Source organism: Daphnia pulex, chromosome 7 (genome assembly GCF_021134715.1).
Source record: "Daphnia pulex isolate KAP4 chromosome 7, ASM2113471v1".
Classification (NCBI taxonomy): Eukaryota; Metazoa; Arthropoda; class Branchiopoda; order Diplostraca; family Daphniidae; genus Daphnia; species Daphnia pulex.
The window spans coordinates 8,528,600-8,555,853 of record NC_060023.1 but is presented as its reverse complement, the minus strand read 5'-3'; the positions used below and the strand labels follow the sequence as shown (position 1 = coordinate 8,555,853).

Sequence of the window (27,254 nt, the reverse complement as noted above, 5' to 3'; positions counted from 1 at the left end):
TTCCATGTCCTAATATGGCTGCAACAACAATCATCACAAGCTGGATCGAAATTGTATGTATAAGTAGAAGACGAGATTTTGGAATTCCTCTTAGGCCTCAGAGTCAGCTCAAAAGGTGTCGGTATGCAGTAGCGTCTTTTAGATGACGCAATACACATAAAACTAAATCCTAAAACTCTTAACTCTGTCCCAGAGACAGACAAATAGAGAAAGCAAGAGAGATTAGAAATGTTGTTAAGCTTAAAAGATGTCTGGCAGATGCTGAGAGGAGAGAGAAAGTGAAAGGTGGCGGCCATCAACTTATTCACGACGGGAAAGATAATTTCTTGAACGCAACTAGATGTAATCTTTGAGGTCTAGAGACGAGGTCTCTAGCCACGTCAAATAGCCTGGAGGAATCGCCGCGATAGCAATGCGCTTGATATAAGTTTCAGTGTAGAATTTTAAAATAAAAATTTTAATCAATCCTTTAATTGACTTGTCATTATAATTCAAAATTATTCTGGTGATTGCAAAATTAATCCGGTAATCCGGCGGTTGCGTGTTCTTTGGGAGTTTCAGTCAAAGCAAATAGATGGCGCAGTGTTGTGTTTAGGTTAGATTGTCATGAAGTACTTCATGTTATTGCCATGGCGGCTGTTTGTTATCTTTAGTAATAATTGAAATGTGGCTGTTATTACTTCTGTTTTGAAGGCAACCCAGCTAAGAGAGAGGTAGAGTTTTAATTCTCATAGATAAATTTGTGTAAATTTGTAAATAACATAGAGAATTTCCTTGTCCCATTGCTGCTTAGAGTTTCAGTGACATGAAAAGTGTGGAGTGAATAACCTGCCATGTTTATTGCACATGTACTGGATCTGTACATGAAAACATATATGTACATGAGTACAGATATGAGATATATAATAGGAAACAATTTTATTTTTTGAATCCATACAGCCAATTATCATTTTATTCTTTCCAACAGATGTGCAAACACGAATGTTATTAAATTTGTTTTGGGGTCAATGGAGTTGGCACTGGTTGCTGTTACTGGCCTTTTGTGACGTCTTGATATCAGTTTAGAATAATATAGCTCTGGACTCTAGGAAATCCTCACTCATACTCGAGGTAACTTTGCAGTCAACATATGTGAGGAGTTTTAGATTTGATAAATTTTTTGCATGTCTTCGTTGTGTTTTTTGCATGCGTCAACCTGCAGACAGGTCGGCCAGTTTGTCCAGACAGGATGTCCTTCACGCTTGAAGGTCACGAGAAACATTACGTAAAACTGGCATGCGGTGATGTAGAGGTTGGGGGAGAATGACACGTGTTTCATCATTATCAAAGCAGGTACAATAGCCGCAAGGGCAAGCTATTTGGTTTTCATTTTGATATTGGTTTTTGTAGACCCATCCCCAGCAACGTCATTTTCAGAAGGAAAGGCGAGTTTGCATTTCAATCGAAGGACATGGAGATCATTACAAAACGTTTCATGCAGTGGTGTAGAGGTTGGGTGAGAACGGGACGTTTTTCATCATTATCAAGAAGGTAAAATAACCGCAAGGCATAAGAGGAGGGGTGAGAAAAAGTTGTATAAAAGGCGAGAGAAAAGTCGACAGGGATCAGTCGAGCGAGTATCTCCGACATGGTAACAACTGCAGTGTACTATTTCTTATTTGCCATCAGTTGCATTCTTCATCGTATTTTCAGTTCTCAATCATGGGTAAATTTTCTGTTGTTATATGGAGTTATGTATCAATTTTATTTTGTTTTCTCTTTGTTAACATGCCAGATATTTTTGCATATTATTTGTTTAATTATCTACTGTTTAGTCGTACATAAGGGCAAAGAAAAGGCGAAAGAAATCAGTCAAATGAGCATCTCCGATATAGCAAAAGCAACTGCAATGCACCGTGCACCATTTGTCACCAACTGCATTCTTCGTCGAATTGCTAGTTTATATCATGGGTAAACATTTTTACATGGAGTTGTGAATCAACTTTTTATTTGTTAAAATGTCAGTTATAATGTTCAAATAATTATTTGTCTAGCAAACTCTGGCGTCGTGCTGCAGTTTTGTGTTGTATCGTTGATGGCTGGGTCGGCCACTGGTGTACCGATGTCTCCTGGGTATGGCGACTAACAAATCGAAACGGTGCCACCTTACATACGACACGACCAGTTGCTACACCGAGGCCCCCAAGTACTGCACCAATGCTCCAGATTATTATACCACCACTGATGCTGCCCTGAGCTACTACACCGAATCCCCGCAATATTATTTTTCCCCGAGCTACACTACCAAAGGATCGAGTACTACACCGAGGCTTCGAAGTACTACACCACCAAGGCACCGGAGTACTGCACAACTACATATCATGGGTAAATATTCTGTTACATAGAGTTTATATCAATTGCTATTATCGCGACACGGCAACAGCAACTACAGTGTCAAGGCTCAGTATTACACCACAACTTATGTTGCCCCGAGACTCTACACCAAAGCGCCTGAGTGCTGTACCGAGGGCACCAATTTCTACACCACCAAGGCACCGGAGTACTACACTGAAACATACGCTGCTCCAGCTTATTACACCGAGGCTCCCCAACACTACACCACCAAGACACTGGAGTACTACACCACTACATATCACGGTAAATATTCTGTTATGTGGAGTTTTAATATGGCATCCAATAAATATACAAATTATTTATTATCTAGTCGTATGAAAGGAGCGAAAAGGTGAAAGAATTCAGCAGCCCAGTGAGCATCTCCGTTACAGCAACAGGAACTGCCGTGCACTTTTTGTCATCAACTTCTTCGTCATATTACAAGTTTTAAATAAAGGTAAACATTTTTTTCAAAGAGTAGTGAATCAACTCTCCTTTTTTCTATTTGTTAATATACCAGTACCATAATTGAAAATTAATGTTAAAATTTATTAATTGCCAAGTAAACTATGGAGTAGTGCTGCTGTTGGGTGTTATATCGTTGATGGCTGAGTCGACCACTGGTGTACCAATGTCTCCTTGGTATGGCGGGTACCAAAGCACAACACTGCCGTGCCGTCTTACTATTTAGCATCAACTTCCGCTGCTCCAGCTTACTGCACTAAGGCTCCTAAGTGCTACACCATCAAGGCTCCAGAGTATTACACCACAACTTGTGCTGCCCCGATGTTACTACGCAGAAGCTCCGAAGTATTTTTCTTCCCCGAGCTTCACTGCCTTCACCACGTCGCTTACTAAACAATAACGTCAACACTTTCTTACTATACGAAGGTCTCCAGTACTACGCCACAAAGGCTCCTGAGTATTGACTTCAACCTACGATGTTCCAGCTAACTATAATAATGCTCCCATGTATTATTCTATTCCCAGCTACTACACCGAGGATCTAACTTGCACACAACGGAAGCGCCCAAGTACTGCACTACAACCTACGTTGCTCCAGCTTACACCACGAAGGCAGCGGAGTACTACACCACGAAGGCAGCGGAGTACTACACCACGAAGGCAGCGGAGTACTACACCACGAAGGCAGCGGAGTACTACACCACGAAGGCAGCGGAGTACTACACCACGAAGGCAGCGGAGTACTACACCACGAAGGCAGCGGAGTACTACACCACGAAGGCAGCGGAGTACTACACCACGAAGGCAGCGGAGTAGTACACCACTACTTACGTTACTACCTACACCGAAGCTCTGAAAGCATTTCTCTGCCCCGACTTACTACACCACTAACGCAGCCGAATAAACACCCCAAACTACGATTCCTCAATTTTCTACAAAGAAATTCCTTATTTTCTAGAGCCGAAATTTCTACTCAAGGTTATTTATATTTATCGGTTATTTTCATGGTAATTGGTCTCTGGGAATTAATTGTTGATCTTAAATGAGAAAATAAAAGTTTTAATACGGGTAACTCTTTTCTAAGAATTTTGTTAGTAACTTCAAGCCTGTCAACATTGCGACAGGTGTCTTTTGGCGTTTAATTTCTTCAAGGCCAGTATGCCGAGTTGTAAATTGTTTTATGCTTGATTACTGCCTTAGTTACTCTGCATACGCACATGTTCTTTTGGTTGAACGATGACGTTTCAAGGGTAATATAAGAAATATTTGGATGTTGATGATTTCAAATCTTATAAGTAATAGGCAAGTGAAAAAACGATACAATTTCTAAACAAGACTTAAAGAATTGCGTTATATATTGTCCCACCTCCACCCACAATTCCACCACATTTTACAGTCACATACATACATACTAATATAGGCCTACATACATTAAGTTAACCCATTGGCTGCCACGCCATACAACCCGTGGGTTGCTCTCTACTACTCTACGCGCCACGTCTGAAGGATCCATGACCAAGTGGGACTTGCCATTGCTGACAAGTCCGTGCTGAAAAGGGGGAACTATGGTGCATTGCCTGAAACAGGCGCCTTGCGGCAAATTTTGGGCTTGGCGACTCTCCGACCCCGCGGCTTGTAAACCACGAGACCGAACAGCGCGGCCCGTGCAAAGGAGCTAGGGGAAAACAAAGGCGTGGCAGCCAACGGGTTAACTAACACGAACACAAATATAATACCAACAACAAATGATGATCCGCGCTGACATTTTGGAGATACCGACGACGTTTTGGTGTCCATCTTCTAGACGTTTTCTCTGCATTACCTAAATAAAGAGAAAACAATTCTTAGTAAGTGACATGCCAATAAAAGTTACATAATACAGATAGAAACAATAGTCAGGTTTATAAGCTCAAAGATTTAAAGATGCAATTTTTTACACTTAAAATCAAGCTTGCAATATTGAGAACTGTAAACAGAACAAAGCTCACTTGCTAGTCTTTTTTTCAAAATTCCGGAAGTAGACCGGAAGTAACCACAGCGTCTCAACCATTGAGCTGTCGTCAAAGTAAACCACATATTCGTGATCTCCATGAAATTTGGGGTCGATTAGGTGTGATTTTAACGAAATCCAAAATTTGGCCAAAATCGAGAATTTTCCTGAACTATATAGTTCAGGAAAATTTTCGAAACCGGAAGTACGAATACGTAAAAAAGATAACATGAACTTTACCACAAATTCGACGAGGATCACGATTATGTGGTTCTTTTGCTCCTCGAATGAATATTTACTGAACTACTGACTGAAACGAGCAAACCGGAAGTAGAAAAAAAAACTCATAGACTAAAATCTAACAAGTGAGCATTGTTGGAGGAATAGTTATCGTCAGTTTCCACTAAAAAAAATTTCCACACAACACCTGCCGATAAATGTTTAAAGAGATTTTCAAAGTAACTGAAACTGACTGTTTTGACAGCTGACAATTTTCGAAAAGCCATCTAGCGTTAGAAAAAAAGAAACGTCCAAGTAACACACTAACATGTCTTTTACGCACAAGAAGGGCCTGATTTTGGAATTATTACACAGACAGAGAGTTTTACGCAAATAGATTACTAGTGGACAATCTACGAAAATAAGTCAATTGTCCGGTACCTGGCCATAATCCCGTGGTGAGTGACTGCAGGTGTGTCACAGCAACTGAAGTGATCCAACTCGCCAGTGAAGCAAGAAAAGTTGTTTTGCAGCATAAGAAGCACTGAAGCAGTGAAGCTGGATGAGCGCAAGTCGGGAAGATAAGGATGGAGCATGATGAAAGTCCCTCTTCTGTCATGGACAAAATCCAGCAATAGCTCAAGGATGTCCGTGGGGATCTTGCGTGCTCTGTAGAAAAAATGTGTTACATTAATGAAAATATAAAAATTTAAAAAAAAATTTAAATCTTTACCTTTTCTAAGAAGCACACTGATTTTCATGATGAAAAAATCGTAAAAATGGAATTCACAGCAACCAACAGCATTACTCCACATTAATATAAATTTCCTGATGCTAAAGAAAGTGTCATGAAGTATTGCAGTAGCGGGGTGATAGGTGGTATTGATGCTTACCTTTATCATGCAGGTGATGAATTTAGTAAGACTTTCATCAAGCAGATCCGGTACATGTGCAATACACATGGCAGGTTATTCACTCCACACTCTTCATGTCACTGAAACTCTAAGTAGCAATGGGAAAAGGAAATTCTCTACATTATTTACAAATAGACATAAATTTACTTATGAGAAATTAAACTGTACCTTTCTCTTCTTCTTGCCTTCGAAACAGAAGTAAAAACATCCATAACAACAAACATGCTGTTGCAGGGTACACCACCAAAATTGTGAGATTCAGAAAAGATCCTATGGTTCATGTGCAAGGATACCTATGTTAAAAGAAAATCTTAAATTGTAATGGTCTGGTTGCAGTAATGGGAAAATACCTTCACTGGGCACATTTCTATTCCACTACATGTGGGCTTCAAACATGAGTTTTTGGCTTTTGACAACATGAGCGTCTAATCTGAGGGAAAGTGACTGAGTGCTAAGTCAACTTGTTGGAATGACAGACAGTATGCATCTAGAATTTGGAGAAATAAGTTGGTACAGTATAAAAATAAGGAAGCTATGTCAAGATAAACCTACATAAGTTACAAAGTTCAATTTGGTATATGAAATCACAGGAATATAAGTATTAATTAGCTGCAATTTGTTTCACCCTTTTCCCTTTTCGCCTCGTTTCACGATGTAAGAACAACATCGGCAACACTAGTGACATCTGGTAATGCGTTTTGAATCCTAAGTTGGTTGCACAGTCACAGCTCAAATTATTGGAGTTCTACATGTCGGGTATTTTTAATGTAAAAATGGAGTTCTACTGTCGTTGGAGTTCTACTGTCGCATACAAAGAAATTTTTAAAAATTATTTAAAATATCAGACAGTAGAACTCCAATAAGTCCCACCTTCAATGGATCCTTGGGACATGGCGCGTCGAGTAGTAGAAAAACAGCCTACGGGTTGTATGGCGTGGCAGCCAACGGGTTAACTATTATTGTATGTGTATGTTGTAATATATAAACTGTGGTGGAATTGTGGTTGGATGTGGGAAAATAAAACACAATTCTATAATATAACTTATTTGTTTCTCTATGAGTTAAAAAATATAATACAAACACTTGACTATTCCATGAACTCCAGACACTATATCTTACTGTTGTACCAAGTGTTCTCCAATGATAATACAGCGCATTTTCTCTTCATCTCAGAAATTCTTTCTTTTTCCCTCTAAACAGACATGTTACAAATATTAAAGACCATTAGTTTATCGAACAGTCCATAGAACGCCACAAACTGTTTCTGAGAAGAGCGGAAACTAGAGACAGCCTAATGGCTCAATAAGGATTGTAAAATCGTCGGTGCTAATGTTCAATCAGCCTATCCTATCAATTACCATTTCACACGACTAGCTATTACGATACCTTCGACATTTACCGAAACTGATCAGATACAAGAAGTAACCACATAAATAATTTATTTTTGAAAAATTTGAAAGAGGAACCAATCCATACCGAATGACTTGTGAATGGATAGACAAGGCAGATAATTCAGATAAATTTTGTAACGAATATGAACATGCGAATAAAATTGAAAACTGCATCACCGCGTGAATTAAAACAAGGCTGCTACGGTTAATAATACTTCTTTGGGGCTTCAGTGTAGTAGATTGGAGCAGCATATGTTGTAGTGTAGTATTTCGGCGCCTCAGTTTGGTAGCTCGGAGCCGAGTAATACTTTGGAGCCTCAGTGTAGTAAGTCGGGGCAGCGTAGGTAGTTGTGTAATACTCGGGGGCCTTGGTGGTGTAGGTGTAGTACGTTGGAGCAGCGTAGGTTGTGGTGTAGTACTCTGGAGCCTTGGTGGTGTAGTACGTCGGAGCAGCGTAGGTTGTGGTGTAGTACTCAGCGGCCTTGGTAGTGTAGTACGTCGGAGCAGCGTAGGTTGTGGTGTAGTACTCAAGGGCCTTGGTAGTGTAGTACGTCGGAGCAGCGTAGGTTGTGGTGTAGTACTCGGGAGCCTTAGTGGTGTAGTAGGTCGGAGCAGCGTAAGTTGTAGTATAGTACTCAGGGGCCTTGGTAGTGTAGTAGACTGGTGCCTCGGTGTAGTAAGCTGGTGCTGAATAATATTTAGGAGCCTCGGTGTAATAAGTTGGAGCAGCATAGGTAGTTGTGTAATAGTCTGCGGTCTTGGTGTAGTAAACTGGCGCTTCGGTGTAGTAGCTTGGGGCTGAGTAATACTTAGGGGCTTCCGTATAGTAGACTGGGGCAGCGTAAGATGTGGTATAGTATTCTGATGCCTTCGTGGTATAATATTGTGACGCTTCGGTGTAGTAGCTAGGTGTAGCGTAGGTTGTGGTGTAATAAACTGGAGCCTCGGTGTAGTATTTTGATTCAACGTAGTACGAAGGGGCAGCCGCTGTGTAGTAAGTTGGGGCTACGTAATACTTGGCAGCCTCAGTTGTGGTTGTGTAGCTCGGGGCAGAGTAGTACTTAGGCGCTTCGGTGTAGTAGCTAGGAGCAGCGTAATACGTGGTAGCCTCAGTGTAGTAAGATGGGGCAGCGTAGGTAGTAGTGTAATATTCTGGTGCCTTGGTGGTGTAGTACTTGGGAGACTCGGTGTAGTAAGTTGGGGCAGCATACGTGGTCGTGTAGTACTCGGGCGCTTTTGTGGTGTAGCTCGGGGCAGAGTAATACTTTGGCGCTTCGGTGTAGTAGTTAGGGGCAGCGTACGTTGTGGTGTAGTACTCAGGTGCCTTGGTGGTGTAGTACTTGGGGGCCTCGGTGTAGTAGGTTGGTGTAACGTATGTTGTTGTGTAGTAGGGCGGCTGCGTGGGGTAGTATTCCTTCGCCGTTGTGGTTTGGTAAGAATATCCACCGTACCCAGGAGACATCGGTACACCCGTGGTCGACCCAGCCATCAACGATACAACACCCAACAGCAGCACGACGCCATAATTAACTAAACAATTTATACATTTAAACATAAATTTTCAATTAGAACTGGAGAATTAACAACTAAATACAACATAGAATTCATTCACGACTAAAAAAAAAACATGAATATTTACCCATGATTGCGAACTGGTAATACGATGGAGAATACAGTTGGTGACCAATAGTGCTCTGTAGTTGTCGTGTCGGAGATGCTCACTCGACTGACGTCTACCGCCTTTTCTCTCTCCTTTTATACGATTTTTTCTCAGCCTGATTCACCTCTTAAGCCTTGCGGCTATTGAAACTACTTGATAATGAGATCTGCCATTCTCACCCTACCCTCTACACCACTGTCTGGCACTTTTACGTAATATTTCCGGTGACCTTCAAAAAATTCACTGGTTTTTTCTCTCTTTTTATTTGTTTAAATTTTTATCTCCCTCTCTTTCGGCTTCACACCAATATGACCCTGACTATATATAAATAAAGGCAGCAACTAGCTTTTCGTATGATCATCATTTAATTTTAGGTCGTGTAACATTCTCATACGATACTACTACTTTTTGGAACCAATTTTAATTAGACGTAATGTCAGTCTAGTAAGAGGAGAAACCAATTTCTATACTTGGAGTAGTAGATTCTCCATGCAATGCAATGTCTTGTCAAACTATCTATTTATATAGAGTAATCTTATATATACCTTAATAGAAAGTTAAATCCCATCGAAGTAATTTATTTACGACGTAATTAAAGAGGTTAATTCGTTCATTTCGATATCACTTTTCAAAATTGAATCTGATTGTATCTTTTCTGTGGACACCGGATTTTGATATTGGAATTATTATTTATTTTAGTTGCATCACTGCGTTCTAGTGAGTCGTTTTCGTAATTTTTAAACAAATTTCTTTTGCTTGTTTTAGATTATCTCAAAGTGTTTTAATCAATTTGGAAAAGGTCATTCTGTATTCCATATTATTTCATTTGACATAACAGTCGCATAATGTCGGGTATAATGTGCACCGAATAACCTTTTCAAAGGTGATTTAAAGACAAAAAAGTAGCCAATACAATACACTTTACCCCGCAAATTTGGGAAAAGCTCCGTTGTTAAGATTCCCTTGTTTTTTTATTTGCAATTGAATTATTCGCTTTATTTCTCTTCACTCTCAACTTTAAAATTAACACTTCTACTTTTCATTCGAGCGGTTTCGGGTAGTACTTCTGCTCAAATTTTGTAGAGTGGCCTCGTCGACAAGAAAGGACTGAAAGATATAAAAAAAACACTCGTTACAGATTATACACAGTTATATATATATAAAAAAAAGATTATGTATCAAATTACGGTATCGACATTAAGTGTTTCTCTGTTTTTGCAAACACGGCAGTCTAGAACCGATTCAAAATAATTCTTCAGATTGCAAGTGCATCTTTGGCAATCAGCTGGGCGGGTTGTCATGGCCACGCGTTTCACCCAGACATTTACAGCTCGTTTGCTGTCACCGGAATTTTTGCGCTGTTCGCGCAAGCGAGACACGGCGAAGATTGTCCCTAAAATTGGAAAATAAATAAAAATATGTCTACAAGACAGTTTAAAAGGTGAGTCTTTACCGTTGGTCTCAAGGGCGACAGGGGCACACATGCCTAGCAAAGAATGTGACAATCTAGCTTGTCGACGAAGATCTGCATCGCCGATCAATCGACCTTTGACCTCTTTTGACGTGAATCCCATTGTAGCATCCAGTCCTTGGGAAAAAGAAAAACAATTTTGGATAAAGCTGCTTGACATGAACCGTTTTAATGGTGTATATTTACCGAGGAATTGCCGGCTTACGTTTGCCTTTATGAAACGGAATTCCGCATTCGTCAGAACATGAATTGTCACATCTTGTTCGAGTAGTGACTGCGAAGTTATTTCATGGGCCTAAACGGAGAGGGGATTTAATCAAAATCAGAAAATAAATACACTTTTAAAATATGTATCAATATAATTACGCGATCAGATTCGCAGCTAGAGCAGGGTAAAAGGATGAAAGTCTTTGATACTCCCGGCCTGAAGTTGAGCTTAGAGGCCAACCGCAATGCGTCCATAATTCCAGCAGGCCCGTTTCCTAAATTGAAACATTAGATTTCAAATGATAAAGTGTGTTCGTAGGATCTGTGTACCAAAGGGAAGGTTTTCGAAAAGATTAGCAGTATCCTTAGCAGCAACGAACTCTTGACCGTTAACAGTACGGACTCTAGGACTGTCATATGGAGCTTTTCCTATTGATAAAAATTTTGAATTATTCAAGAAAGTGGAAGCGCTTAATCATACTAATTCCGGCTTACCACCAAAGACGATCAGCGAATAACGGTTTTTGGTAACTTTCTGTGTAATCAGTTCCTTCTCAAGAGTGTTGATTAGCGATGGCAAGAATCGGGCTGACGTGGCATCCGGCTCATTACATTTTTTCAGATCAAGTAGAACAACCACATCAGATGATGGACGATTGAGCTTATCCGCGTTGATATTCTTCACGTCTCCTTCCGAAAGCAACTCATTGTCCAACTGGCACCTGTATAAAAAAAAAGTAAATTACGTCATCTAACGTCTAAAGGTCTAACTTCTCCGTATGTATTACCGGACGCATTGCGAGGGAATGCGGAGCAGCACACCTTTAGCAGCACAAGCCGAAGCGTAAGCAGCCGCGGCATGACAACCGTCTTGGGCATTCCCTCTGGGGCGAGACTTGATCAGGCACATTTTTAAGTAAGGTGATGGGTCAATCACCGATAGACACTTTTTCAATGTAGACCTATATATACAAAGGATTAAATAATAGAGGGAAATAATATTTATGGAATTTGTATGCAAACCTTTGGCTCTGGAAAAAGCTAGCGCAGATCTCAGTCAGACCATCGTCCGACGGAACGCTTTTACGTGCAAAATTGTCAACAGTCTTGCAATCTTTTTTAGATGAGACATCCCAGGAACGAGCCAAAGAAGTTAAATCCAAGTCCACGACACGATTCGGCCGAATAAGATCGGTCGTTGGCTCGTTATCCATGGTACCCAGCAATCCAGCGACTTTGTTGTTGTACCAACCTGTAAAAGGACAATTTTTAGCAAACATTTCGCTAACACATTTTTCCTAAATTACCAGATAATGTAAAAGTGCAGGAGTCATAAGCTGCGATGCATTCCAGTCGAATTCCTTTTGCGAATGATTCGATGACAAATTTCCCATTTTCGTAAAAAGCGGCAGTGTCACGGTTAGTAGAGGAACCAAAAGACGGAAGCATTTGGCTGATTCCATTAGCGCGTACGGTGCGGTTGGCTAGATCTAAATCCCACTGAACATCATCAATGATCAGCTGAAGGACTGAGGCGTAAGGCTTTCCGCGTGAGCTGACATATTGCACAGCTAGTGTAAAGTTGTTTGTTAAAAAGTCTCGGGCGAGGAGATACGTGCAAGGTCCAACAAAATCAAAGTGTTGGCCATCGAACGTTGTAAAGTGCTGAAGTCCAACTAAGTGAGCAGAACCTGCACATATGAAATATTTCAAAAAGTTAGTAAGAATTGATTTAAAAAATTATTTAATCATGTTATACTCTTAAACGGAGGTAATAAACTTGACAGTTGTTGTTGCCTAGGTAAGTAGGAGAAAACCAGGTCCATTGTGCTGGTGTTGGAAGACTTGAACAGCGACAACAGTGAACGGACTTTCTGAATCTCGGGCAGTTCATGGAAAAGTGGAGTTTCATCCAGACTAATCCAAGGGAAGGGCAATTTCTGTTCCAGCTCAATTGATCCCAATTCCGGATTGAAACGGAACATGGTTTTTTGTAAAGTGTGTCTCATTTGTGCATCTGTGACCGTCTGTCGCCATAACTCTGCTCCTCTTTCGCGCAGCAACGCCACCAGATCGTACATTTTTTGGTTAATGCCAAGATGGCTGTAGCTCCACTGAATAAAAGCGATGAATTTCTGCCAGTTTTCCGCTCCCTTCTGTAGTTCGGGATTTTGCATCAAGAATCCTTGATAAATCACGGCAATCTCCGATTTGATTTTAATGATCCAAGAAAGGTAGTCATCCAGGTCCAGGTATTTTTGTTGGAGAAACTGGCCTGCACGAATCACGTATTTTCGTACTCTGGATGGCCAGTCAGTGCTCTGCATGTCTAAATAAAACTGCTTGAGGTCGTCCAGTAAAAGCGAAAGCTTTTGAAAGTAGGATGACCCGACAATAGCTTCTCGATGCTTGTAAAAGTAATCTGTAATCAAAGAGGAGAGGGAATATATTTGTAAAAATGTTCGTTAAAGCGTTCTTCAAATTAGTTTACCCAAGACTTCTTTCATCACATTCCATGCTGCTGCTTCAACGGTGACAAACCCGCGTAAAATAAGAGGGCGGATAACTTGATATACGTCATTCCAAGAGTTCTTTAATAAAGTACGCAGCGGTACTCCAATTTCAGGCATCGACTCCCAGAAGCTCTTCTGAAAATGTTTGACGAACTAACAACGAAAAAAAACAAAACAAAATTAAATACAAATTAATCAGTAACAATAATATTAAACATTACGCGATCGTATTCTTCTGCGATTTTGCGGAAGACTGTGCTGATTTCTGCTAACACTTTAGAAGATCCTGCGGTCGGCCATTTCCACTGCTCTCCCATCCAAGTTGTTACGGTCTCTGATAATGCACTGAAATATTGTTCCACGTAGGCTAGCCAACGACTAAAGCTGTCATCCTCGTTGGTGAAGGGTTTTAAAATCCGATTGCCCGTCTTCTCAATGAACGTGACGAAACTCTGAGCGTAGGAGCCGAACGGCATATCTTGAACAATAGCTCCACCCATTTCAACAACAAGTTTGGCGAAGAAAGCGTTAGAGTTGTAGCCATCGACGATGTTCTGTTTCATCAGTTCAGCATCCTCCTGAAATTTGTCGATCTCTTCGCTAAAATTAAGCAATGCAGTGTCCAGCACAATCGCAATATCATCTCCGATTGTCAAAATGGAGCCGACCGTCTCGGAAAAGGAACTCAGCACGAAGGCTGACACCCACTGATCAGCCGTCGATGCGATGGAACCTCGAACCCGACCCACTCCTTGGTACAAACGATTTTTCCAATCAGTCGGCCATTGAGTTTTGGATGTTACCAAACGCGAGTGATTCAATCGAAATGCAAAATCAATGAACGGAATGCGTTCCTGTTCTTCCGTGTTGAAAAGCTCAAAAATCGCTTGACGCCGATCCGGCATTCCGGCTTTCATATGGAGTCCCTACATTCGATAACAAGAAAATTGAGCAAAGATGTAAATTCATTAATCAATTGGGACTCGTTTCTCACCTTTTGATTTTCTGGATCAAACTGAGCTACAAAGTGGGCGTAAGGAATGTGGTTGCCAAAAGAGAACTCGGCGGTCCTTGGCATTCCATCGTCCTGCTGAATTTCATACGATAGGAGGGAATTATTGCCCGACTGAGTAAACTGGCCGAGATGCCTTAGCGTCATCGCTGGAGACGAGGCAGTGAATATGATTTTTTTATCTTGTTGATCAACTGTGAGTCTGTGCTCGAGGGCCATGAGTTCCGAGTCGGTGTTCGAGTGAGAGAAAAAGTGCGTCAACTGGGCACGGCCGGTGGCGGTGCGCTCATACTCCAGTGTCTGACGAAGTTCTAACTTGGTGGCTTGATGAGTCATATTCATGTCGCACCGGTAATTACCACTACGAGAGGTGACTACAGTGTCAATCAAAAGATTTCGCTTTGGTTCGTTGGAGTACTGGATTTCCGTGTGCATAGTAAGTGGATGCTTTGCACTGCGATGGACTTCGGTAAGGATCGCCAATTCTTGCGGCAAATTTCCTAAACAAGCAAAATTTTAAGTATTATTTCTCCACTATCTATCTATTCCGTAAGCTATAAAATATTTACCTTGAGAGAAGGCGACTTTTACGCGATTAGCTTCAACGTCCCTTGTCTTGGTGGTATTTTCCCACGTGACGGTAACCTTTGCCACACTTTCTCTTCTCTTCAAATCCCAAACAATTTCGCTAACGGCTCGCAAATTGCGTTTTGTATGGCGCATCGTTCCAGTAAGACCCAGGCTGCGTACGGGTGTGATGAACGTAGTCGTCATGACGTAATCATTTGCTGCTGCCGTGGTCTTGTTTTCAATTTCAATGTCGTAGGCAATTTTGGCGTCCGGCCTCCAGCGGAATTCAGTTCCGTGTCGGAAAACTCCGTCGGGGAAATCGTAACGGGTAGAGAAATCGATGGTTCGATACGGAGAAGATAGCTTGACAACATGTTCTTGACCAGTGAATGTTTCTTTCTCTAAAACCTCGGCACGCAGAGTAAACTGGTTTCGGCTTCCAATTTCATAAATCTCTAAAATGCGATGCAAACTTCGCGGCAAATTTTCACCGTCTTGGCCTCCACTGTACTTGAAATGACGGCCAAAGGCAAATCCCCCAGAGAACAATGTTCCGCTGAACTCTAAGCGGCCATCCTTCGATTCGTGGCCGGCCGATGATTTGTCGGTGGAATTGTAGGCAACTTTAATCTTTTCAGTGAAATTGTGGCTGATTGTGATTCCCGATTGTGTTACAGTTGGGCTAGACAATCGTGAGTAGCGGATGCTTGCTTCTGGTACCTTGTTCCACGATGACTTAACCTGCAATGACCAAGAATACTAAAAAGACGTTCTTTTTAAAAATGGATTATTTTATAAAGATTTACCTGAACCAGACCATTGACGTTTTTCTCTGGAAGGACGGAAACTCTGTCCGTTTCCTCTCGGAAAACGCTAATGCCTAGCATGTAACCACCCGACCATTCCAGCACATAACATCCGTTAAACCGAGGGTTAACCGGATCTCTACCACTGTCGGTATGGAAGTTTAGAGAAGCCATCGGCAGCCACGGTTTAGTTGTTATTACTATAAAATTAGATATTGAGATATATGTAAATAAGAACGTCACTTTATTATGATAAATGACACATGATAAATGACACTTACTGTTAGTTTTGGCTCCCATGGAGCTGAAGCTATTAAACTTGATGTCCATGCCGACGATCACGATCCTGTCTGCCACTTCGGCGTTGACCTTAAACTCGACGGGCTGGTTACGAGCATCTACAGTGACGTCGACGACGAGTGACGGTTCTTTCGACCACGGAGTAATCAGTTCAATGACAGAATTTCCCAGCTGCTTGGCAATCTTCTTATTATTAAATTTCAACTCGATCGGGTTCGAAGCGCCCCAATCAACTCCTAATTGCCCCTTGTAGTGGACGTCATCTATCGATAGAGAACCGTATGTGCTGTACAAGGTCTTGTCGTGAACGGCCTCGTAGTGAATCTTGTGGTTGAAAAAACTGGAAATATCCTTAAAATCCACATCGACGTCGAGTAGCCATTTTCGATCGGAATCAGATGACAATGTCGTATTCCATGAGTATTTGCTCCATCCGCTGCGCTTGAATTTGGATTGAATTCCCCATTGAACGAGTATCGGATCCCAAACGGCAGAAGTATCGAGGCTTACGTCGCTGTACTTGCCATCAATGGCGAATTTGAAGGCAAACTGGAAAAACTGCAGGACTTCCACACTTGTATCAATGGATATGCCACTTTGATTATCTTCGACTAAACTTGCTCGAAGTTTACCCGAGACGGGCTTCGTGTCAAGATTCACCAAAACTGTGTAAGATTTGCCGGTGTTGGATGCCGATATTTCTGCCATTTTGAAGTCCGCCAACGGAGTAGTGAGTGACATCAAACCAGTGAATTTTTCGGACGTATCAGAATTAAACCGGAACGCCCACACGTCCTCCTGTGGTTCAGCATGGAGAGTCAGTTTCAAATCGATATCAATCTTCTCCAAAGTGGATAAATCCAAGTTGTAACGAACTTGTAAACTGTTCGTCTGGCTTTTCTCGTTCCAAGAAGCCAATAGTTCAGCTGCTACTCGTGGATCAGCGGATTCCCAAGATAGTGTCAACTGTTCGTAGTCATAAGGTGTTTTGAGCGTTAGTTGGGTCGACACTGGTATCGTATTCTCCTCCGGCCAATCAAAGGTGCCCGTCAGTTCTGAAAGATTTTCGTTGATAAACAGTTCAGCTGTTATAGAAGTTGACGAATCGATCGACTGCTCGTAGCCGACGGTCAAGTTGACATTCTTAAACGATGAAAAAGGCGTAGCTATGTTGGCCGTCAATTTGGCAGGAAGCCAAGCAGCGTTCAATAAAATTAGTTGAGAGTTGGTAAGGCGTGCTTCACCAGTCACCAGTCTTTCCCAGACGTTTTCGTCGTCTTCAGAATTCACAAAGGTGATATCAATTTTCCATGGAATGCGGTTAAATCCTTGCAGATTTGTTGACACTATTCCCTTGACTAGAATCTTGTCGTCCTCCACAGCCCAAGTCGAATTCATCCGAATGCTCATCGCCTTTGGCTGATATGGAGTTTTCCTGGTTATCACTATGTTGGCATTTTCACTGAGAAACTGCAAGCGCAAAAACATATACATTTAAAAATATTGAACGCGTCTAAGTAATCAAAGTATTTTATACGTTAATGCTTCCTCCGACTGTCATGGTATGATTATTGTACACCGCCTCCAGTTTTGGCAACATCTCAGAGTTTTCATTGACAAGTTTAGCCTTGAGTATCAGCCGCTGAAGGATTTCCAACGGACTGACGACTTTGAACTCAAAGTTGGTCGTGGTTTTCTCCATAAAGTCCTCTAACTGTTCCGCTGAGCTCAAGTAATGGATACGACCGGATAACTAAAAAGCAACAAATAAAAAAATTATGAATTTCACCCAACACATCTAGTGAAATTGTAAAGATTTTTATACTGTATTCTCATGGTTAAATCCTTTCCATTTGGCACCTGCTTCGAAAGCCAGTTCTATATTGGCTTCATCAACAATCTTCTTGAGATAGCGAATTCGAATTTCTGATTCACTCAGTCGTTCTATTGGCGTCACTACGTTCAAAGAAGCGACAAATTGTCCATCATCCTGTCACCGAATTTTGAATGGTTATTAATTTTACTTGCGCTAAACTTCAATAGACTCTCACCGTTGTTGTCACTAAACTGTTTAGACTATAGAACTGCTCGCCTTTTGACAAACTGGTTGTCGTCTTGAAATCCATTAAGCCCTTGGTCTCGTGAGTGATATTGATCGTTATTTTCGGACTATCAGCAATGTCAAGAGTAGCCATGATGTCAGTCGAGGAACCATGTTCTATTTCGGCCATGGATCCGTTGAGGCTAAATCCAATCTGAAAGAAAAATGTATGCATGTGTAATTATTTTGAGACGGACTAATAAATAGAGCTCTTATACCCGATTCGACGGATAAGTAACAACGATCACAGTGCTGGCAGACGGAAGTTCAGAAAGATCAACATTTAGCTTTAATCTGGTTCCGTAATTTTCATGTTTGGGAATCGACGTTTTGAGGTCAGCCGATATGTCACCGTTGATTGCGGACTCAGCTTCGAAAGTTGTATTAAACGTTACGTATTCCACTTCATTCCATCTGGTTCCCAAGTCAAGCTTGAACACCTGTAAGCAATAAGTTAAATAAGTCTATGCGCCTTCCATTAATTCGGTCTTAATAATTATTACGTAAGGATCGACAGAAGGTGGCGCGAAAGATCCGTCGACGGAGAAGTTTCGAAGTTGTTCAAAGGGAGTTTTCACATGAAAACGCCCTCGATGATATCCTTCGCTAAAAATGTCTGCAGAAACATGAATTCCAACCGCTTTTTCGGGCCAGTTGATTTGTAAATCAAATGAAGGTTTCTTATCGTCAGCAGTGTACTGAGAAGACAAGCCAATCACGGCATAAGTGGGATTAGGGGTCGTCAAAATTGCTGTCGCTTCCCAGCGCTTGTGCGATCCGGGATTTTCTCCTGTAAGACATCATGAGATAGAAAACTAAGAAATTCGTATTCTTTCGATGGTTTGGTTATACCTTTGACCACGGCTGTGTACTTGAGTTCGTTTAAAATCAACGATCCTCTGGTTTCGAAGAGTTGGGCCGAGTCCCATTCCGTATTGTGATGGAGCTCAATACTAACTTGCTTCAGCTGCGGAAACGGTGTCGTCAAACTCGCATTACTTTTTATCATAAACTGACCATCAACACTCCACTCGAAATTCGTACCAAATACTATTTCCTGATTCTTTGCCCACTGTAAAATAAAGTCGCGTGATTTACGTTCGACTCAAACGCACAAGGATGTAAGAATAAATACCTGAATTTTGACGGAATTCTCCAATACTTTAGGCATAAGTTCACCTTTGGCTGCGATTTTAAAGTTTTCAAGTTGGTCGAAGCTACTTTTCAAATCAAGTGTCACTTCAGCGCTTTTTGAAACCGAGTTTTTCTCAATTCGAGCATCCACACCAACTTCAAAATGGCTGTTTGTTCCCCACTTTGAAGTCAACTGGGTTTTATGACGCAGATTATTAGTCTCCGACCTGAAGGATTGAAAAAAAAAGTTTAAATGTTACATTTTTATATGATATCGAAATGTTTTATCTATTACTTGAAAAGGGCCTTGTTGGATTTCCATCCATCAAAAGGAGTTTCTAGAACTATCTCATTCATCAATGCGCTTTCCGTCCGGACTGAAGCAGCTAGAAAGCTTATGGTTTTCCTTGATCCTAAATCAACAGTGCCAGATAGGGAACGGTTGTTTTCTAAAAATTCAGATAAAAATATTTTATTAATGCTTCTGATTGATTTGATAATAAAATTATGTACTCTGGGTAAGAGCGGCGAAATTTCCTCTGATAAATGAGCCAGGATAACTGAGAATGACGGCACTTGTCCAGTCTCGAGGATTAAGATTAGAAGGTTCGAATGTGGTTTTGATAATGAGTTTCTTTTGAGGATTGCGATTGGGGTCCCACTGCACGTCCAGAGAGACATCACGGCGTCCGTTTGTTGCTACATCTGTGCTAAAAACACTTCTAACGTCCATGACCCTAAAACAAAAGTATCGTCCATGATTTTCCTTGTTTTTTAGTCCGTTAGTTTAGCCGGAAATATTCATACTTGTCAACGTGAATGTCCAGAGTTCCTTTCTTGCCATCTGGAAGATCCTTCCAGTAAGCATCAGCAGTGTGAAGATAGTTTAAGTAACCAATTTTAGTAGCGATCTTTGATTCTTCTTTGGTTGGGTTTTCTTGCAAGACATAGAACGAAACCGCGTCTTTGCCATAACTCGACTAGACAAAGGAAAAATTTAAATGATTCCAATTTTTGGTTAATTGATTTTAAACATACTTGCACTTTAGCTTCTAAAGCAGTGTGATTGGTTTTATAGGTATAAACGAATTCGGTTGGATATATAGTTGAACCGGTTACTTCCACAGTCAGTTGTTGAATGGAGTGCGTACTTTGTACTTGGTTATCGTACATACTGCTTAATTGGAAATCCGTGTCTTGTCCCCAAATTCCGTCAGCGTCAACCTAAAATTTATAATTTGTTTAACATTACAGGATTCAATAAGTTATAAGCAACAATTGAATTATACCCTGTAATTATTTTTAGATTGCTCCTGGATTTTGGCATTCAATTTGATGACCGGTTGTGATGGCAGAGTTAAATTGAAAGCACCGCTAGCTTTCAGCAATACGCCTGGGGTTTTCACAAACAGCAATCCACACTGGAGCTCCTTGTCTAAACAAATAAGAAAATTTAAACTTACGTAACGTTTTAATAAATACTACAATTAAAAATGCTACCAGGTGCGTATCTTCCAATAAAAAGCGAATCCGTCTTGTAATCGGTCTGTTCATGCCCGATAATCAAACCGACATTGAGCCCCTTGGCTGGCAGAGTCATCTCGAAATGACTTTTCAATTTCAAATTCTGACTCAAGCCGACAGAATAACTGAATCCTTGGTGAATCGTTAAAGAATTGCGATTATCACGAGGCATCGGTCCGATGTTCATCATCAACACGTTTTCGAAATGCCCCAGTCCTCGTTGCAATCTCCAGTTACCGACGAAATTTCGATTCGGATATGCGGATGGTTCCACTCCCAGGTGTATATCCAACTGCCGAAATCCTTGCGAGGACTCTTTATTCATTTTGATCTGGTGATTACAGAAGTATCGAAGATTAGACGGCGATTAGTTAATATAAAATTAGATCCTTGTACTTCGATTTGAATCCTCTCTGGGCGGGTTTTGGGATTGGACGTGTAATCGACGGTGAAATTGGATACATGCGACTTTTCATCCATTAAGTAATAGCCTTTAGAAACAGTGCTCCAGCTGCCTATCGTTGAATTGAGGCCCAGTTCATAATTGCGCTTCCCTTGTTTCTCCGTCAATTTAATGTTTCCTATTATCAATACAAATTTAGGTGATAAAGCTAATAAAGATAAGTTTTTCCAGTCTTTAGGTTGTTTACCATCAAGATTAACTAATTTTTTGTTGCTGAGGATCAAAGTCAGTGTGGGCTGATAGCAAATCACAGCAGATTGCTTGGAACAAGCAGATCGATCCAGACCAGCCTTCACTACTAGCAACTTTTCTTTGGTATCGCGCATTAAAGACGCTTCAATTTTTTTCGTCTCCTCCTTCCATACGAACGTACCTGAAGAAATCATTTATTTATTCGTAAAAATAAAATCAATAGTTCTAAAATTGTAATTACCTTTAGTTTCGTAATTTCTGCTAGGAAGCATTAAGTTAAATTCAAGAAAGCCGGAATCAGATTCTTTATATTCAATTCCAGCTTTGAGTCCAACTTCCTTCGACTCTTTTGCTCCTTCTGGGTGGAAACTCAAAGTCCATGATTTGATAGCCTAAATTCAACATAAACATGACTATGATGATCACTGCACATTTTCCGCAAGCTTATTGATGACTAGTGAAAATATGGATACCTCGGTATTTTCTACTTTATGAAGGAAACGATATGACGTTATTGCTGGATCGAGTTTGGTCAATTCGATACTCAAATGGCTGGGTCCGGTCAATGGGAAATATGCTAAGCTCTCCTGTTCCGATGCGTTCGGGTAGCCCACTTTGGAGCAAATCTGCAGGCCGAGATAGCGCTGGGTCAGACCACCTGTGCAATCTGACATTTCCACTCGGTTCTCGACTATCCCATCCAGGGATGTCTTAACATTACGATGGGTAAGCGTAAGATCACTCCTTTATGGTAATGACAAAAATTAGTGATGTAAATAACGATCGGTGCAATTTCAACTGAACTAACTTGAACGTAATGATCTCGGCTTTCTCTTGTGGAAAATCTATTTGCAAGTCGAATAACCTCAGTCCGTCAAGCGAAAATTTACCAGAAGTGCTCACTGAACTGTGAAGAGTTGTCTCCAACGTCACTCCGGCTAAAAACAGACCAACAAATTTACAATATCTGTTGATCATTAAAAGAAATCAATAAATCATACTTTTTACAGCAATAGCATCGACAGTCATCGCTCCGTTGAAGATAACTGCCGCGCTGGGATGGACCTTCCAGACGACTTCTCCTTTGCCACTTGAAAAAATTGATTTCAGATCCGTCCGCATGTTCCCGCGGATCTCAGCAACCACCTGACCCTGTGCCACCAAGTTGAGAGGCAAACCGACACCTAACGGTATAGTGTGAGTCGAATCGATGTACTGGGACGCGAAGCTAAACTGATTTTCTTCGCCGTTCATCAAATTGTGGAGTTTCGAAGTAGGATTGAGTTTTCGGAAGCGTTCCAAAATCTCGTTGCGACCTTCCCAGTGTCCATACCCTATTTCATTTCCGAAGACCTTCATCGACATTGACATCTAAAAATTTATAATTGATAAGTAATATATGAATATCATAATTTAATGTTGCAGAATGCGTTTGCGCTCTTCTCCTTACCTCTGGTTCATCTGTAAAGCGGCTTGCAGCATCGAATTGCTCGCCCATCACTTTGAGCTTTCCAGCATCTGGCTGGTTAGGGGAAGATGGAGTCACTTTTCTTTTGGAGCGCAATGATTCCAAAATGTATCCTACTTCCTTCTGGTGGTAAAGACCACCTGGACCGAAAAGTGACTCGATATAAAGTTCGAATCCCTCCATTCGCCCATCAAACTAAAAGCAAGAAAAGATTTGAGCCGTTCAAGAAAACGATAATTCTTTTAGAAAATCTGTAACATACCTCAAGCAGATTAACAGATTGGCCGAAAATATCAACAGTCAAATTAAGCGATGCCGAACGAGGCAAGTAAGAATTTGGAGAGAAAACGATGTTGCTTTCCAAGCTAGCGGCTAAATAAAAAACATACTAAGTTATGAGTGAACTTTTATAAATTTGACTTCATCGTTTCCCTACCAGCGTTGTACTGGTCAAGTAAAATCGACTTCTCGTAATTCCTAGAGAATTTCCTAGCATCTGTGTCAAATTTTTTAACCATGTTCTGATCAAGAATAAGACCTTGAATTTCCAACTTGGATGGCAGAGAGGTGGTAGCCAAGTTGTTCAAGTGAGTCCAGATGAAAGAGCCAACTAAATTTGAAAATAATGATTTAGAAAAAATTGTGGTGAATCTCTATGAAATATTATAAACCTTGATTGACTTCTTCACGATTTAAAAGATCCTTGATGGTTAAAAAGGTTTTATAATCAACACACTTCATCACTCCTAAGTAAGCAGCAATGCGGATCTCAGAATCCTCACTGTTCTCAGCTAGAATTTCCATGGCGGCATTCCCTCGGATGTGGCACGGAATGTCACTACATTTAAATGTTTTAAATTTTCTGTCCAAAAGTTGCCCTTAATGAATTACCCACCTGAAAGCTTTGAGAGCAGTTATTCGAACTTCAGTGGGATTGTCTTTTTCTTGAAAGCATTGTTTGACAGTGTCTAGATGATCTCCCGAAATGGCCACTCCAATATTTGATAGAGATTTCAACGCAAGTATGATCTAAACAACAGGATTTTAGCGCCTACAGGTAAACAACAAATTATTTGGTGAACGGTACCTCCTCGCGCTCATCTCTTGATCTGGTCTGACAGGAATTTCCCAATTGCTTGCTGAGTTTACCGACCAATAGAAAGACTTCACTGACGCAACCAGTAGCGCAAACTTTTTTCGCCATTGACGCAATACTTAAACTGATTCGACGAGAAAAGGCTGCATTATCTAATAGCGGCAAAGCAGCATTCAAGTGCTTGCCTGAGGGCCTAAAAGAGGAATAACATCAATTATTAATAATTAAAATTGCATTCTAAAACCCAACGTACCTAGGGATAAAAGCAAGCGATGTAATCCACCGGTCGATCAAAGCCTCGTCCACTTTTCCTTTGGTGACTTCGTCTCTCATTGCTGCGATCGCATCACTCGTAGCCGCACTAATCAATCCGTTTAACAAGTGTTTTCGACTGCAAATAATTTAAAAAAATGTCGTTTCAGTTTTCTTTAAAGGAGATTGTACTATTTTAGTTTTATTAACTTACGCAGCTTCGCCATCACGACACATGGCATCTGCTTCGGTCATTAGCTCGCTTAACGCCAAATAATCCATGGTTCTCAAAGACTTAACTAATCGACCGAAAGCTCCGGCTGCCTCACTTTCAACTCCTTCCTAGATTTTCCAAATGTTTCAGTCGCAACTCTTTGATGAGACGGCTTTTTGTTTAAACGTACCTCGGTATGTTGGCACAGGCTCTGCAAAGTTAATGGCAAAGTGATTGCCGAATCAGAACCACTGCTACTGCTTGTTCTTGAGTGTTGAAAAAGAAGTGAAGACCTCTTCCGAGGTTTGATTTCATTAGCAACCGAGTCACTGTTTTCGATCTCATCAATTGGAAATTGGTCAATAAATTCCATTGACTGTTTGACTTTGGTAGAGGCGCCAGATCCCTCATTAGAAAATGGGCGAACGAGATGCTTTTCTTCGCATCTGTATTGAGTAATTCGATGAGAAGCGATTGTCTGCTCGCACCAACTGGTCGAATTCGTCAGCGGAATAGATTCAAAACCCTGCCAATGTTTAGATAGTTAAATTGTGCATGCTAAATGCTGATGGCAATCAAGATGTTACGCACCGCCCCAAAGAATCGATAAGGTACGCTAGATAGCGCATCAGATAATCCATAACGATTAGTGCAGGAAGAGAAATCATGAGTTTTCAACACTCTGATAGCGTTTGCATCTGCACCATCAAACACGTAATCGACTTTGCAGCTTCCCATAACATCGGTCTGCATTTGGATAAAAAATAATACAAAAGTTTCGATTATATTAACATATAATATAAAATGAAAAGAACTGTATGATAATTTCCTTACATCTAAACTTTCGTGATTCAGGTCGAAGCGAGGCATGGTATTTTGAAAGGAGGATAGAATGCCCCGTTTGATATTGACACTCCATACTGGTTCGTCAACTGATGGACATATATTGGGCACTCCACCATCGTGGAATGTGAAAGACAGATCAAAGAGCTCAAGCGCCTCCTTGAAAGCCTTTTCTCCGGGAACGGTCGATTTACGCGTCTCGTCTGCCAACTCCGAGTCTTGCAGCGACACATCTCTAACCTATTGCGTCAAACATTCAATTATTTCAAAATATTTATGTTCCATTTTCGTAAGCAAAACAGAAACACACACAATAAAAAAAAGTAGATCATGCGGGCACCACCCTCTGGGCCTTAAATTATTTAGACAGCATTCATTTAACAATGAATTATATCTGTCATAATCTACAAAGGAATTATAAAGCTGTATTGGAAAGGTCATTCTCTAGGGATATTCCTTATTTTGCTGCAATAGCATCCAGGAAGTGCCGAGCGATTTTTTTAAAAGCTAACAGCTAACTAGCTGATTCAACGATAAGCAAAAAGAAAACATACTCTCAAGGTCCAGTCACAGGGGGTATGGACATCAAAGTGAACTTTAGCCGTCAAATGAATCCGGGACTCCTTAGACTCGCTAACACCATCCACAGACGAGGCCACGTTAACTTCATAGCGGTAAGAGTAACTTTTTCCAGGACTGTAGCGGAATTTTAAAGATTCTAAAATCGAACAATGCAAATAATTACGGCATGAATTGAGATCTAGTTACTAACAAAATTGCTGAGTCACACTCTGCACACTAACTTACTAGGGCATTCTGATTTGGAGCACGAGGCTAGTCTGCTTCCGGGAGGGACAGCTGAACACGGAAAAAAATGAAAAAATGAAAATGTTTTAGACATGAGAAACTGCAAAATGCTAAGGTGATTTTTTGCTAACCGTTGACGTGGCAAACAAAGAAAATGATTCCTAGCACATACGAAAAAAAGCTGAAAAGTTTCATTTTTCGTTCACAATACTCGCATAACTGTTGCTATGACACGCCAGTGATTAAGCTTAATTCCTTTTTTTAACGACACTTAAAGGAGCGCCAAGTATAGGACACAAATTAAGGTGAATTGTAAGAATAGAATGCAAGCGTTAAAAAACAGCTTGTTAAAACAAATCGGAAAACAGAATAGTTCAGTCTTGCAGCTGTACGCGAGTATGCGGTAGTGGCTAGAAAGATACTAAAGCTCGTCCCCAAAAAAGAGCAAAGCTATCCCTTTATCAGTTTAGAAAATGACATTTGACCTCGTGATAAGACTAAATGCGGATTGGCCGGCTTCCTTCGATGTTCTCGACTGAAGAAGATGGTTGGGTAGATGCTAGGGGATCTGGGAAAAAACGTGCTATCAGTTGAGGGAAATAGTCGGGCGTATCAGATTCCGGTATGATGTGGGTGGCCTCCTAGTAGCCTTTGAATAAGCCTACGCAGTGCGAAAACTCAGTTTTCATTCAACGTTTCGTCTCACACATTTCATGTAAAGTAAAAACATCTGCAGAACACTGCTGGGTATATAGCTATACACATTTTTTATCAGATATCTCCTGTGGCCATCAGAGTCTGCATAAGGTCTGTTTACGCATGAAACATTTTTTCAACTTACTCTTTAAACGGGATAATTATTTCGTTACATTTGGATATCGTAGCAACCGTTTACGGAATGTTATAAACAAACAGATGCACGCATACATGTCAAAAACAGGAATTCATTAGGGCCTACAACTTGGATATGTTATTAATCTTTTAAAGACACATCTGCTTGAAGGACTAAAGAATCTTCTTTTTCACACATATGAAGAATGAAAGTTAAATGTTACAGCAATAGAATTTCAAATAAAAATGAGATAAACCTGTTATTTGTTCAATGAATTGTGTGCATTGAAAAGCATGCTTCAGCAGCAGCATTCAATACAAATTTATCTCCAATTAAGTGATGTTATGACTTTTCAAGTTACTCGTCAGCCAAAAAGCTTTCTTATACTATTTTGGTTCATTTTCATAAGCTTCAAAGCCAGTTTTCTTTTAGATAGA

At 40.8% G+C, this 27,254-nt stretch overlaps 1 protein-coding gene and 2 long non-coding RNA genes across 4 annotated transcripts; 1 reads left to right on the top strand and 2 right to left on the bottom strand.

Annotated features, from left to right (window-relative positions):
* The first annotated feature begins 1,565 nt into the window (after positions 1–1,565).
* LOC124197861 lies at positions 1,566–3,910 on the top strand. 2 transcript variants are annotated; one of them, XR_006876370.1, is made up of 7 exons: positions 1,566–1,705; positions 1,815–1,950; positions 2,034–2,364; positions 2,445–2,637; positions 2,705–2,830; positions 2,937–3,295; positions 3,364–3,910. It is a non-coding gene; the product is annotated as an uncharacterized LOC124197861 (long non-coding RNA). The 2 variants fall into 2 exon arrangements; XR_006876369.1 differs by having other exon boundaries at positions 1,567–1,705; positions 2,423–2,637.
* Positions 3,911–5,847: 1,937 nt separating this feature from the next.
* LOC124197856 lies at positions 5,848–6,187 on the bottom strand. The gene is made up of 3 exons (XR_006876368.1): positions 6,130–6,187; positions 5,941–6,049; positions 5,848–5,881 (listed from the first exon to the last, which is right to left on the bottom strand). It is a non-coding gene; the product is annotated as an uncharacterized LOC124197856 (long non-coding RNA).
* A 3,610-nt stretch (positions 6,188–9,797) lies between these two features.
* Positions 9,798–27,183, bottom strand: LOC124197514. Its single transcript, XM_046593020.1, has 50 exons — positions 26,117–27,183; positions 25,986–26,036; positions 25,733–25,896; positions 25,170–25,418; positions 24,927–25,082; positions 24,526–24,861; positions 24,336–24,463; positions 24,123–24,260; positions 23,861–24,062; positions 23,669–23,802; positions 23,445–23,611; positions 23,210–23,383; positions 23,036–23,145; positions 22,756–22,968; positions 22,307–22,676; positions 22,114–22,243; positions 21,779–22,049; positions 21,547–21,697; positions 21,301–21,486; positions 21,047–21,231; positions 20,627–20,981; positions 20,416–20,561; positions 20,165–20,350; positions 19,934–20,106; positions 19,640–19,863; positions 19,422–19,575; positions 19,128–19,353; positions 18,845–19,064; positions 18,496–18,782; positions 18,211–18,432; positions 17,943–18,146; positions 17,717–17,881; positions 17,429–17,644; positions 15,873–17,361; positions 15,592–15,791; positions 14,785–15,526; positions 14,198–14,715; positions 13,425–14,129; positions 13,182–13,356; positions 12,450–13,112; positions 11,998–12,381; positions 11,714–11,942; positions 11,479–11,652; positions 11,186–11,412; positions 11,021–11,119; positions 10,850–10,965; positions 10,670–10,778; positions 10,466–10,600; positions 10,200–10,405; positions 9,798–10,119 (listed from the first exon to the last, which is right to left on the bottom strand). Exons 1-50 carry the CDS (start codon positions 26,178–26,180, stop codon positions 10,045–10,047), a joined length of 12,603 nt encoding a protein of 4,200 aa, XP_046448976.1. The 5' UTR covers positions 26,181–27,183; the 3' UTR covers positions 9,798–10,044.
* Positions 27,184–27,254: the final 71 nt, after the last annotated feature.